This window comes from Hippoglossus stenolepis, chromosome 11 (genome assembly GCF_022539355.2).
Source record: "Hippoglossus stenolepis isolate QCI-W04-F060 chromosome 11, HSTE1.2, whole genome shotgun sequence".
Classification (NCBI taxonomy): domain Eukaryota; kingdom Metazoa; phylum Chordata; class Actinopteri; order Pleuronectiformes; family Pleuronectidae; genus Hippoglossus; species Hippoglossus stenolepis.
The window spans coordinates 9,682,306-9,693,995 of record NC_061493.1 but is presented as its reverse complement, the minus strand read 5'-3'; the positions used below and the strand labels follow the sequence as shown (position 1 = coordinate 9,693,995).

The 11,690-nt window shown below is 41.1% G+C and overlaps 1 protein-coding gene across 1 annotated transcript; it reads left to right on the top strand.

Annotated features, from left to right (window-relative positions):
- Positions 1–2,840: 2,840 nt before the first annotated feature.
- On the top strand, positions 2,841–11,259 carry pif1 (PIF1 5'-to-3' DNA helicase homolog (S. cerevisiae)). The gene is made up of 13 exons (XM_035171339.2): positions 2,841–2,917; positions 3,152–3,709; positions 4,174–4,297; positions 4,522–4,647; positions 5,618–5,771; positions 6,292–6,406; positions 6,830–6,936; positions 7,146–7,285; positions 7,607–7,713; positions 7,844–7,931; positions 8,852–8,997; positions 10,585–10,776; positions 10,979–11,259. Exons 2-13 carry the CDS (start codon positions 3,164–3,166, stop codon positions 11,024–11,026), a joined length of 1,893 nt encoding a protein of 630 aa, XP_035027230.2. The 5' UTR covers positions 2,841–2,917; positions 3,152–3,163; the 3' UTR covers positions 11,027–11,259.
- The last annotated feature ends 431 nt before the right edge of the window (positions 11,260–11,690 follow it).

Below are 11,690 nucleotides of genomic sequence, written 5' to 3'. Positions count from 1 at the left end.
AGTTGAGAGGCTCCAGTATTCACCATTTGTCTATTTAGTGATGAGACTGTGGTCCGTCTGTAAGTTGCAAAGAGCGTCCTTCTCTGCCATTTCAATATAGGCTATAAGATAAGAGCCATCACATGCTAATGAAAATGTGCTCTAATGCATCTTACTGCTGATGATAATTTGCTCTGTGTGCTCAAAATGCCTCTAAAAGAATGCTGTGCACACATTACTTAAGGCTTTTAAATATTTCCCCATTAGATGTATCTTTCCATTTTCACATAATGTCGGGAAATCACTGTTGCTCTTCTGTTTAGCTGGAACACAGCGAATTAAAAGTTGTTGTGGTTTGGACTGGTTTGGGCAGAGTGATGTTGCTGTGCTCATCCTTATAACGCAAGGGCCGGAATATGTGCAGTCACATCAGAGGCCAGTGTTTACTATAAATGTACCACGGCTGCAGCTCATACGAGCACAGTCACCTTAAACCCTGCAGGCTTGAATCCACAACAAGCCACTGTTACGGTAACCAACCGACTGAATCCACCTGACGCAGAGACTGTTGTTTTTCATAACAGGAACGATTCATTCCTCATGATTAATCCCCAAAATGGAAAACTTTTTTGTGTTTAAAAAAAAATGTCCCCTCATTCTGCTGGACGCATTTTAATCCACTGGAATTTTTATTATGGAGGTTGAAGGTCGGCCTTCAAAGAGCACTGATTAACGTTTTGCCTGCAGTGAGGTCATTTCAATGGAAATTATCTATCCCCTCTCCGGACTATCCCCAGTATTCAAACTCATAAAAACGTATTAAAGTTAGGGACGATTATTTTACATTTTTATGTGAAAATGGAAGTACTCAGACTCTACACGTATCTGATAAGAAGGCTCGGCCAATGCTATTCATTATTATTCTATAAAGAAACATAGGCAAAAGAACAGAAGCTATAGAATATTGAGTATCCCATTGTGATGGTCCTTGTCCTAATTGTCGGCTGCTGTCTCTGAGGTGAAGCTGGATGCGGCGGCTGGTTGGAGGACCTGACTGCAGCATCCAAACAGACCAGCAGAACCTGGGCCTCTATAGGATGCACTGGGGTGCGTCATCCCCATTGTCCTGGGGTCATCAGGGGTCTTGATCAGGGGTCACATTGTGATTTAACAGTATCATGGTGATGGCGAGCACTGCAGGTCACCATCTTGTCCTGTTTTTGGACGAGCAGTGAAGTGCTGGCGCTTATACAAGTGTGTCATGCAAAGATTGAAAGGACCATTTACTGTTTAAGAATCTTTATAATTAAAGACCTTCGGAAATAAATATATAAATACATATATACATACAGTGTGTGTGTGTGTGTGTGTGTGTGTGTGTGTGTGTGTGTGTGTGTGTGTGTGTGTGTGTGTGTGTGTGTGTGTGTGGTTACATTCACAATACATATGTTTCATATAAAAATTTATTTCAAATTTACTATTTGAAATATAAAGTATTGCTTTATTTAAATGTGGATCCTATTTCTATTTTGCACTTGATTTTTTATAGGGCAAAGTAGTAAAACGTGTGAAGGTGGGAATGATATTTCAGAAAGAGCAGCAGTAAAGATGAAAACATTTTTCAACTAGTCAACCCGTGTGACAGACCCAGGATGTGGAGACTAATGAGGAAATTACTCTACAAGACCCAAACTGTTAAGGGCATCTTGACTTGTGATTAGTACTACAGTATAAGACACAATTTTCTTTACAAGATGTTCCACTTAAACTCAAGAATAATAAGGTAATGATAATATTTTAAATATTTGGGGTTGATCATGATATTTGCTTTATTTTCTTATTTTCTTCTCACTGACATTTTACTTGAGACTTTTACTCGATCCAGGCTGATGATCAAAGTGTAAGTGAGACTGATTTCTACAGACACTGATCAAAAACCCTCACCCTGCCTGTCACATATTGTACTTTTTAATCAATCACATCTATTTGCAAGGTTATTAACTAGAACTAAGGGATTTGATCACATCACACCTCTTCTCATGTTTTACCATTGGCTCCCAGTCTGGTTTAGGACTGATTTTAAAATGCTGTTGATTACTTGTAAGGCTCTTCATGGCCTGGCACCAGGCTATATCTCTGATCTTTTGATTCCCTGTTGACCTCTGTGCAGCTTGCGATCTTCAGGCAAGGTTCTGCTGTCTATTTCTGAATATGGGCTGAAAACAAGGGGCTACAGAACATTTGCCATCAGGGACCTAAGCACTGGAATTAATTGCCTTGCCAAAGCATATCCCTGGATTAACTAGGGGTGCCAGGCTATTAATGGTCTTTTATCTCTATAATTATTGCAATTATTATCATTATTAAATATGCACGTCCTTCTTCTTGTTTCCTTTGTGTAACACTTTGTACTTTGAGTTGAAAAGTGCTCTATGAATAAATATATAATAATAGCTTTCCATATAGTAGTAGTATTACATCTCTAGTCACAAGTGACTCTACAGATTCAGATAAATGACGCAAAATATAATCATGAAATAATCTCCACCATTGGCATCTGCAAAATTTAAGTTATATACATTCATAAATAAATAATGATAATTCACATTATAATAAATTCAGCCTCTATCTAAGGTTGGAGTAGCACTGTTGCCGTTTCCATTTCCGGATAGCCATGTGTTTCCCCTCCCAGATATGTCATCAGTCAAAACCTATTCTATTGGTCAGGAGGATGAGGGGGCGTCCCTACTTATCGCTCATTGGGCGCTTTGTTAAATCTCCTCCCTCTGATTGGCCGGGAGCGTCGCGCTGCCATTGGCTGATCTCACGCACCGACAATTTGAAAATCGGTGGCTGCTCCTGCAGAGCAGCTGCACGGAGACAAGAGGAAGGAGCGAGACGGAGGTCCGGGCTGAGTTTACACAAACAAAACACAAAGGTAAGAGGTGGGAGTTGATCTGGAGAAGGGTTCAGAACCCGGAGTAAAGTTAAAATGTTGTTTCTGACTACATGTGTGATGTTTGTGTTGTTGTAACGGGGCGCAGCTGTTGTAGCGTTACATGGATTCAGTTCAGTCTGAGGAAACAAAACACCGATTCTTGTTTCGGACAAACATGTAGACCACACCATCAGAATAACGTGCGTTTGTGATTATTCCCTGTCGGATCGTCAGAGAGCCGCAGCCATGTTGGCCGGAGAGGACGGAGCCCAGCTGCAGTGCTGTGTGACCGTGGAGCAGCTCAACTCCTCCGGGCAGGCCTCCCGCAGGCAGCTCCTCCGCAGAGCCTCCGTCACCCTGGGCCGCAACGAGTTCCAGGAGATCATCCTGCGGCTGCACGACGGCAAAGTCCCACAGAGCTTCCACCTGAAGGACTTCAGGCTCTTCACCAAGTTCGCCAGAGAGGGCAAGTGCACCGTGAAGCTGCTGCAGGAGAACATCCAGCTGCTCATCTCCAACTGCCCCCCCGACCGGCTCTGCCTCTTCCTCAAGACCCTGAGCATCAAGCACCAGGCCTGGCAGAGCAGCAGGCCCCTGAGCCACAGGGAGAAGCTGCAGGCGGCTCGGCCCCGCAGCTTCGAGGCCATCAGCCCCCTGCAGCAGAAAGACATCCAGAAGGTCAATGAGCTGAGGAGCAAAGAGGCGCCCACAGGCCTCACCGAGCGCACCAACAAGGGGCCTGCAGCTGGACGCCAGGTCAAGAGGTCGAGGGCTGACAGCAACTTCAGTCCTGTGAGTTCTGCACACGCTCACTGAATCTGATCCCTTTCAAATCTGGATAATTTAACTGGTTTTGATGTGTTATTGAACCCTATACATATAGCTTTAATATGTTTGGCAATAACTGTCATTATTAGCAATAACACTGCTTCCTTCAATTCTGTCTGACTCTTTTTTTATTAATACACCTCTCCATTTATGTTAGACACTCATCAGTGTTGTAAATGCTTTTATTTTGTTGACATGATCTGTTACATGCAACATATTGGCAGAGCAATCCTTCACATCAGGCTCTCTCTGAGGTTTCTGATGTTTTGAATTACATTTTTTTTGTGCAAGTGCTTGACATAAACATTTTAAGTGAATTCAATGTTGTTTTTTTATGCACAAGCCTTGAATGTCAACTTTTAATGCAGCACTTTTCATGACTTGTCCTTGAAGATGATGCGCCACTAACTTAAAGTTGACTCTTTCAGTCGAAGACAAATCCGAGTAAGAAGCCCATCCTGTCTCTGCCCTCACGTAAGCTGAATAAAGAGCAGGCAGCTGTTCTCAGTGCAGTGCTGAGCGGAAAGAACGTCTTCTTTACTGGAAGTGCTGGTAATGTGACATTTTCATCGCATGAACTGTACGTCAACCAAATCGTTCCCTGGTGTCATGTGGTAACAATGTTTTCTTTCATTCATGTTAACATCTCTGTGAGCAAACCTGGTGTAAATCTGCTTCCATGGCACATTTATGGTGTTTTACCACCAGGAGAAAGTGCATATGTCCTTTTGAGTAATTGTCAGTTCTGAGCTAGTTTGACTTTTTGTGTTTTTCAGGCACAGGAAAGTCGTTCTTGTTAAAGAGGATCATGGGATCTCTTCCTCCAAAGAGCACCTTCGCCACAGCCAGTACAGGAGTGGCTGCATGTCACATTGGAGGAACAACGCTGCACAGCTTTGCAGGTCTGTTATTGTAGACTAAATAGAAATTAAATACAAGTGTGTCTGCTTATGTTTTTTATTTTTATTTGTGTAGAGAATTTATTTTTGCCCCCCAGATGTAATAACGCTTGTCGTCATGATTGTTCAATTAGCTGGTTTCCACAAGGGCATGTCACAAAAACTCAATTAGGATGAGCAATCATCTGTTTTCATTTTTTTTTTTGCTGTCCTAAAAAAGAAAAGTATGAGTCAGCATCTTCATCAATAGAGCTGCAGCTTACGATTCCTTTACTTATAATTCAATCTTATTTTCAGAGTCAATCTTTTAACCTTCGGCTTTTGTTTTGTTTTATTTGTCCAAAACCCAAATACATTTACTTTTCAATGATACAAAACAGAGAAAACAGTAAGTAACTTTATGTTGATGAGCTAAGACCTTCACACATATTTACCTTCAATATAAGCCATTTCTTCTTTTGTTCTTTCATTTAGGCCGATCGACAGACTGTTTTTCATTGTCATAGTTTTTTATTTCGATTTCCGTGTTAAAACAAAATAAAGAAAACAAAACTCCAAACAGATCATATCAAATCCCAGTGAAAGAAATTCTAATAAGGAAATCCATACTTCCCTTAAACAATAAGCTTTGTGGTTAATGTGAGAGACCTACCTCTGTCGCATCATACAAGAATCACACGTTGATCCAATCAGAATAAATATATACCTACGTTTAACTAATCCATCCCACACCCATTCAATATTTGTTTTTTAAAGTCTTTTTTTCATTTCTTGTATTTGACTCATGAGCCTCATGTAACAATGTGTGTTGGTGTATTTTAGATTAAGAATCTTTAATATTATTGGTGGGGTGCTGTTGACTGTCTCTCCACGTTAACAGATGTTTTGGATTAAATCTGAATATACAGTAGAGGGTCTGAATTATGTATTTGAAGGGTTAGGGGTTACTAACCCACTCTGACCATCTGTCCAGGTATGGGCTCGGGCTCGGCCCCTCTGGAGCAGTGTATCGAGCTGGCCCAGCGGCCCGGGGTGCTGCAGCACTGGACCACCTGTCGACACCTCATCATCGACGAGGTCTCCATGGTGGAGGCTCAGTTCTTTGACAAGCTCGAGTCAGTCGCCAGGTGAGAGGAGATTCAAAGCTGAACGTTGATACTACATCTGGCTGCAGTGTAAATGAACACGTGTCAATGTTACTATATTATACGCTTGCATAAACTTTAATACAATATAACTCCTGCTTGTGTGTTTGAGCTTTTCCTCTGTGTCTTTTCTTGTATTGTGGCTACAGGCCGGAAGATTTTTGTTACTGAAGTGGCTGCAGCTGTTTAATTAAATTATGATACTTGCACAAGAAGAGAACTAATAGCCCTAAGTCTTACAAAATCAAAAAAGATCTTGATCAATTCATAATGACGATAAAATTCCATTTTTTTATGTAAAGCTTTCCTGAGATTATTTCATCATGTACAGGAAACTGTGTCAATGCTCTCAATTGACCCTCGCCACAGAACTTGATAACTAATAACTCTTGACACGATACTCAACGTTTCTGTCTTGTGTGATAGTACATTTAACACTTTCGGGATATAAATCCTTATATTCATCTTTCGTGATTTACAACTTTTCACTGTTCTCCTTTAGGTCAGTGAAGAGGTCGACTGAGCCGTTCGGAGGAATCCAGCTGATCATATGTGGTGACTTCCTTCAGCTTCCTCCTGTATCTAAAGGAAAGGAGAACGCCACCTTCTGCTTCCAGGTCAGATCGTCATGGAACTTGACGCTTTCTATGTTTTTGTCATATTGTTACGAACATGCTGCATAACGAATAAATATACGGTGATGAAGGCGATTCAGCCATTTGCAGTCAAATATTAGAAAATTATAACTACTCTATTTGTACGAGTGCCCTGAAATGATCTAGTTTTTTTTTCTTAAAGGTTGTGAGTAGAGTTTAGTGAAATCTAGTGATGAAGTTGCATATTGCGGCTGAATGCCTCTCACCTCACATGAAAGATAACTTTTGGTAGCCTTGGGTTGTCATAGAAACGTAAAAGGACTCGCCCCAGATGTACATATAAGGTATTTAAATGTAACTGGTCCGTTCTAGGGTAAAGAAACCTACAATTTAGAAGAAACACAGTAGTGAAAGTGAGTGAAAGTCTCACCTGTGAACCCTCAGGCCAGGAGCTGGCGTAAGGTCATCCAGGTCAACATGGAGCTAACGGAAGTGCGGAGGCAAACGGACCAGACCTTCATCTCCCTGCTGCAGGCAGTGAGAGTGGGCAGGTAACATAATAATAATAATAATAATAATAATAATACAATAATCACTGTCCATTTCCCAGCTAATGTGACCACCAGGCACCAATTATTTTTAATAGATTAATGACAAATGTGCAGAATGATGTGTTGTACATTTTATATAGAAATGGTCGATGCATTTAGAGCTGTTATCCCGACACTTTTGTGTTGTGTCTTAATCTAACACCATACAGGGTGACGGAGGAAGTCACTGCAAAGCTGTTAAAAAGCGCCTATCATAACATCGAGAGGGACGGTATTCTAGCCACCAGGCTGTGCACACACAAGGATGACGTGGAGCTCACGAATGAGAACAAACTCCAGCAGCTTCCAGGTCTGAATTGTTCCATCCAATCATATTTATTTATTTATTTATTTATTTCATCTTGAAATTGCTGTTACTTCATGTGGCTTGGTACCAGGTGAAAATGGGATAAACTTGTATCCAGGGTTTGAACCATGTGTGGCAACTGTTTCCTGTTCTTCAGTCTCTGCTGAATGCTATTTATTTTCTGACTCCAGTTATTTCCTGTTCTGGTTACCTCCGCAGTGGAGGTTTTTTTTTCTGTGTGTGTTTTAAAGATTAAGCAGAACGGTCTACATTTACTATATTGTCACCACCCGCCGGTTTAATGAATTTCTATCCATCCCTCAGGTTCAGTGCGTGTGTTTGAGGCCCTCGACAGTGATCCAGGCCTGGTGAAGACTATAGACGTTCACAGCCCAGTCAACAGACTCATCCAACTCAAAGTGGGAGCTCAGGTTTGACCATAATCCATAAAATAATCTCTGTACCCACTAGTTGCCATATACAACACTGCACTTGTTAGATGTATCAAACATTTTGTTCTGTTTGAGTGATGTGATGCTTTAAAAATGTTTTGCTTTTTAGGTCATGCTGGCAAAGAACCTGGATGTCACTCGAGGTCTGGTGAACGGAGCAAGAGGGGTGGTTGTGGCTTTTGAGTCCGGAAAACATGGTCAGTAATTATCTGATAAACGTATTTAACTCTGCGAGAAATCATGTCTAGATTGGCAAGAGGATTACTTATAGGATTGATTTGACATTCTGTGGTTCATATTCATATTGGTACCTTCTAGATTCTGAACTTAAACATTATATCATTTGTTTAATCCATATGCTCAATCACAATAAATAATACTGACAGGGTTACTGGCGTTGAAAAACATGTGCTAGGACCAGGCTAGCTGTTTCCCTGTGTTTTCAGTCTTCATGCTAAGCTAAGCTAACTGTCTCCTGGCTCAAGCTTCATATGTAATGTACAAACACAGGAGTGGACTCGGTCCTCAAACTGAACCCTCTGCAAGAATATTTCCCCCAAAATGTCAAAGTGTATTTTTCTAAACCATGGAGCTGCCTGGTGACATTAGTGGAAATAATATAATTGCATATCTCTTAGCCACAAGTTTTTTATATATATATATATATATATATATATATATATATATATATATATGGTTACATTATTAACTGTTGGCCATGCAATTATACTTTTTCTACCAGTGTCACAAGGCCAGCTCCATATTGTTTGTTTGTCTCTGCTGATTTTAGTTTTTCTGTGCCACCATTTTTTTTCCCTCACACCAGAGTTGTTGTGTGAACAGTCTTATCTGTTATTCATGATCGTGTCCACTCCACGGCCGTGCCTAAGCCCCCACCAGAAAATGTAACCATCTGTCTTAATGCTAATTTTAACACCAACATTTTAGAGCTGCCTCGTCAGTCTCCTTCCATTCACACGAAAAACGTCACTGGAAGATTATTAATTGCGTCATAGTTCAATGTCTTTTATGTGGATTGTCAGTTCAGGATGAACAGAATAGAAAAAATTTTTTTTACTGCTGTTAGTGTCGACTGACTCACTCCTTTTTTTACCAGGACTCCCACGTGTGCGTTTCCTGTGCGGTGTTACAGAGGTGCTTAAACAAGAGCGCTGGGTGTTTAAGTCCGGCGGTGGGATCCACTTGAGTCGACAGCAGCTGCCACTCAAACTGGCCTGGGCCATCTCCATCCACAAGAGCCAGGTGAGTACAGGTTCAGTACCAGTCATACAGAGAAGAAACTGCTCATCACTATGACGACCTTACTGTGCTTTTGAGGAGTACCTTGCTGTGGAGCACCCGGGTTGTGTGGTGTCTTTCTATTGAAAGAATGACTCACTTGATTCATTTCTTTTTTAAATGAATTGGCCTGAAACAAATTTATGATTCTTTTGTACAGTGTTTGTAATCACGACCAGGCAGCTAAACATGGCAGACGGTTTGATTGCTGTGTCTGAGCACGATCAGTCTTGTTCAGATTTTGATTGTCGTGCAGGGTTGATATCAACAGTGAAGGGGAAATGAGAGGTCAGAAATGTAGACTGTGATCAGATAAAGATAATCGGATCTTCTCCTGACAAATGTTGTTATAGTCTGTTTTCAATAACTCATTTCTAATGGCAGCACAGTATTAGGAACAGGAAACCTACAAGCATTAGCTCACTGCGTCTTTAGACACTTTGGAGCAGACGTTCATGTTGCCCACAAGGTGAGTTGTAATATCTTTCATTAGTCTGTAACATGATTACACAAACTCCGGCAAGATGAGTCTAGAGCTGTTTTTGGACATGAACTCTGGGTCCGAAGTGTTCACAACAGGAAAATGTCCAAAACATTCAGACACGCGGTGCCGTCTGGGTAGAGCATGCACATCAAGAGCCCTTAATCACCGAAAGCTCTGAATCAGTCTTTAAGTCAACTTCTCCGTCTGTGTCTTACCCATCGTGTACATATCACCAGGGGCTGGCAAGAAAAGCTCTGGAAGATGTCCAAAGCAACTGACTTGGGCGTTTTCGTTCTCACATACAACACCTCCCGAAAATGTCCTGACTTCAGTGCATTTCTGAAAGCAGTTTAGGAGTAACAATGCTATGTGTTGAGGGACAGAGGCCCTGATCACTAACCCAGTACTACTGTTCCCCCCTACCTGAGCTGCAACTGCGTCATCACCAGTCACACCAGTAACTCCCACTCTGATATCACAGCAGACTCCGAGATCCTGGCATCACACTCTGAAATTGGTTATAGGGGAGAGTATAGGGGGCCCTGTGGGTACCTGAGTTCATTGATCACAGCCAATGTGTCTCAAGGGTTTGATCTGCAGCAGAGGAGCCGATGCACAGGGACACTACACAGAAATCCCCCACTTGTGTCCTTTCAGAGTAAATGAGTGCACATGAAGAATACAGGAAAATACCAGGGGTAGAGATATTGTCCACGTGGCTTAAAATCTTGAAACTGGGCTGTTGGTAAATTTTTTCAAATCTCAGACCCTGAGCAATGATTTGCTTCTTATCTCTTGGTAAAAATAAATAGATCTGCAAAAAGCTCTGTCTTTGGTTGCTGTAGATGAAGGTGAGGTTTTAACAAAAAACTCATACATGTGCTATGTATTTATATATACGACTGAGATATGAAAAAATCCTGGAGTCGGGGGTTCCTGGTTAAACGCTGAATTATCCATCCAGGCTGCAACATGGACGACAAAATGCCAATGAATTCTTTGTTTTGAAATAATTTTCCGTGTTTGTTTATTGTTTTGGTTTGTGAACAAGTCTCCTGTCTTTTCAGGGAATGACACTGGACTGTGTGGAAATCTCTCTGGCACGCGTGTTTGAGAGCGGCCAGGCGTACGTGGCATTGTCCCGCGCTCGGAGCCTGGAGGGCCTGAGGGTCATGGACTTTGACCCCCGTGTGGTGCGTGCAGATCCAGATGTTCTCGTCTTCTACAAGAAACTGAGGAAGGAGAGGCTGCTCATGCAGGTTGGTACAGTTGCTCAAATTTCTACCTAAACTCTACATGGATAGATGATTTATATTTTTAAAAGGCAATAACTTTAAAGTGTCAAATTTAAAACAAAGCATTTGGGACAACCTTATTTTGAAATTGTAGCAGAACATTACATGGGAGGACTATAACTTATTGTTCTATATCTTATAAAATGACTGTCTTCTCTGTCTACAGGCCTCCATGGATGATTTTGTTGGCAACAACAAAGAAAACTCTTGGTGAAAAGGAGAACTCCTCATCGTCTCTAATATTGTGCACTGTGTGCATGAGCTTTGTCCTTCTGATGATATCATGGTCCTTCATTCATCATGTACCTCACTGTTTGTTTTAACTTGAAGTCACACTGCCACCATGTGTTCAGTACTGACACTTTTGTTTTTAAAGAACTTATTTTTATAATGCCTTGATTTTTAATATATGATTTTTGGAAACGAATAAAAATGTTATCAACATAACTGTATTTTTTTTTTTGTATCATTGCCTCTGGGTTTAGATATTTGATAAGAACAAAATATGAATATTATTCTTGGCTTTGCAGGTGTTGGAAAGTAAAATGTATTCCTTCCATAAATGGTCATTAAGTAAAGGGAACATCCGATCAGTGTGTGAGGGCCTTTTTGGTGCCGCACCTGATGTGATTACGATGCATATACACTGTTTGGTGGCCTTTATATCTCATGTAGATGTTAGATGGGTCAAATGAAAGGCTTTCTCTGAAGTGGGCCATACATTTGATACAGATCTCTTAACAGTGTTGGGGAAAAATGTGAATAGTTTTTCCCCTCCTCACATTATTTCAAGGTAATTCTCATTTAAAAGTACTATAGTTATTTATTTGTTCAATAAACCTGACAGTAAATTCATGACAGGGAAATTCATGCGATTG

What these genes read in the sequence shown, in the direction of transcription:
- pif1 (XM_035171339.2), top strand. Translation starts at nt 3,164, where the DNA reads ATGTTGGCCGGAGAGGACGGAGCCCAGCTGCAGTGCTGTGTGACCGTG. An exon ending in AACTCAAAGTGGGAGCTCAG is followed by an intron (nt 7,714 to 7,843) that starts GTTTGACCATAA and finishes TTTGCTTTTTAG; the next exon opens with GTCATGCTGGCAAAGAACCT. An exon ending in TCTCCATCCACAAGAGCCAG is followed by an intron (nt 8,998 to 10,584) that starts GTGAGTACAGGT and finishes CTGTCTTTTCAG; the next exon opens with GGAATGACACTGGACTGTGT.